Here is a 1,799-nt window from a genome sequence, read left to right on the forward strand (position 1 = left end):
ACCAAATGATTTGAATTATGATCCTCAATTGTTGAGTGACATTTTTCAAATGAAATGCAAGATCATCATCATATTGAGCATGTTTACTTTATATGTTCACAATTAAAGTAGAAAAGTCCATAACCATCTTAGTAGAACAGCATGTGATAGATTTAATTTTATGCGATATATTAAATGCTATGCATGCTAATCAAATGAGACCTTAATAAAAGAAAAGGATAAAATCCCTCGATAAATATTGAGTCACATACCACGTATGATTAAGTTGCCTTCCACCATATAGCAAGATAACCTGGCTGCTCTTTTAATCGGAGGCTTGTTGAGCACACTCAAGGCCACACTTTTACATGAATATGGTTACCCTATTGGTGGATCTTACTTAACTAGTTTCATAAAATCCGGATGCTTGGAAACTTGATTATTATGGAAACTGGAGGCAAAGGCTAGGCGAAACATATATGATATGTTTAGGCAATGTGTTGTCACCTAGCTGATCTCGGAATTGTATAAAGATACAATTGGTAAGCTCAGTCACCTACTTAATATATCTATCATGGTTTGTTGAGCACACTCAAGGCCATGACTACATGGATGGGATCCTAGCCCACTAAGAGAATCCTAGTAGATATCTCTCGAGGTGATATGGAGGGTTATCATCTTGTAGAAAAGAGTTGGAGAACTATTTAAAATTTTAAAACCTTGTTTTAAGTAGTTTAGGCATGATGTTTACTTATTGTTTTATTTTATCTATTTAGGCATAATTTATATACATGGCTAATAATCTGTCATTGCGAAGCATCTTGGATGCAAATAAACTCACTGGCCCAAACTTCCTTGATTGGTTTCGGAACCTCAAGATCATCTTGAAACAGGAGAAGAAATCCTATGTCCTTGACACTCCTATTCCACCAGTCCCTGCTACTGATGCTAATGCTGAGGATAAGGAAGCATATCAACGTCATAAAGATGACAATGATCGAGCAACATGCGTGATGCTAGCCAGTATGACTCCTGAGCTTCAAAAGCAACATAAGCATATGGATGTTCAATCCATGATTCTTCACCTTAGAGATTTGTTCGATAAGGAAGGGTGCACTAAAAGATATGAGATCTCTAAAGAACTATTCCAATGCAAGATGGTAGAAGGTAGTTCTGTTAGACCCCATGTGCTGAAGATGATTGGACTCATTGAGACTTGGAAAATTGGGATTAGCAATGGATCATGAGCTAAGTATAGACTAAGTTTTACAATCTCTTCTTGACAACTTTAGTCAGCTCGTGTTGAACTTCCATATGAATCGATTGGAAGCCACTCTTCTCGAACTTCTAAATATGCTAGACACAACAAAGAGGTCCATTAAGAAAGATAAGGGATCATTACTTCTTGTTTCTTTTTCCAAGGCTCATAGTAAGCAACAGAAAAAGAAAGCCCAAAAAGGGAAGAAAGTAAAATCCCAAAATGATAAGGCCTTGAAGCCTAAGGGAGGTGTCAAAAAACACAAAAAGAAGGACATTTGCCATCATTGTGGAAAACTTGGACATTAGAGGAGGAATTGTAAAGAGTACCTAGCTATTGTGAGCAAGAAAAATAAGCTGATTGAAGTTTTTGATTCAGGTACCATTTGCTAAATAATTCTACTTTATATATTAAAGGTATATGATACCTCAAAGTTGGTTCTCATATGTTTGACATATTGCAAGGACCAAAGATAAAGATGAGTAGGATCTTGGCTGAGGAGGTGACCACATGGATGGACTACCTAAAGCATTAAATGCTACATTTGATGGTTACACTCCTA

The 1,799-nt window shown here is 36.5% G+C and overlaps 1 protein-coding gene across 1 annotated transcript; it reads left to right on the forward strand.

Annotated features, from left to right (window-relative positions):
• The first annotated feature begins 770 nt into the window (after positions 1–770).
• Positions 771–1,226, forward strand: LOC108661573 (uncharacterized). The gene has a single exon (XM_018119005.1). It carries the CDS (start codon positions 771–773, stop codon positions 1,224–1,226), a length of 456 nt encoding a protein of 151 aa, XP_017974494.1.
• The last annotated feature ends 573 nt before the right edge of the window (positions 1,227–1,799 follow it).

Source organism: Theobroma cacao, chromosome 4 (assembly GCF_053813885.1).
Source record: "Theobroma cacao isolate CCN51 chromosome 4, ASM5381388v1, whole genome shotgun sequence".
In the NCBI taxonomy this organism is placed as follows: Eukaryota; Viridiplantae; Streptophyta; class Magnoliopsida; order Malvales; family Malvaceae; genus Theobroma; species Theobroma cacao.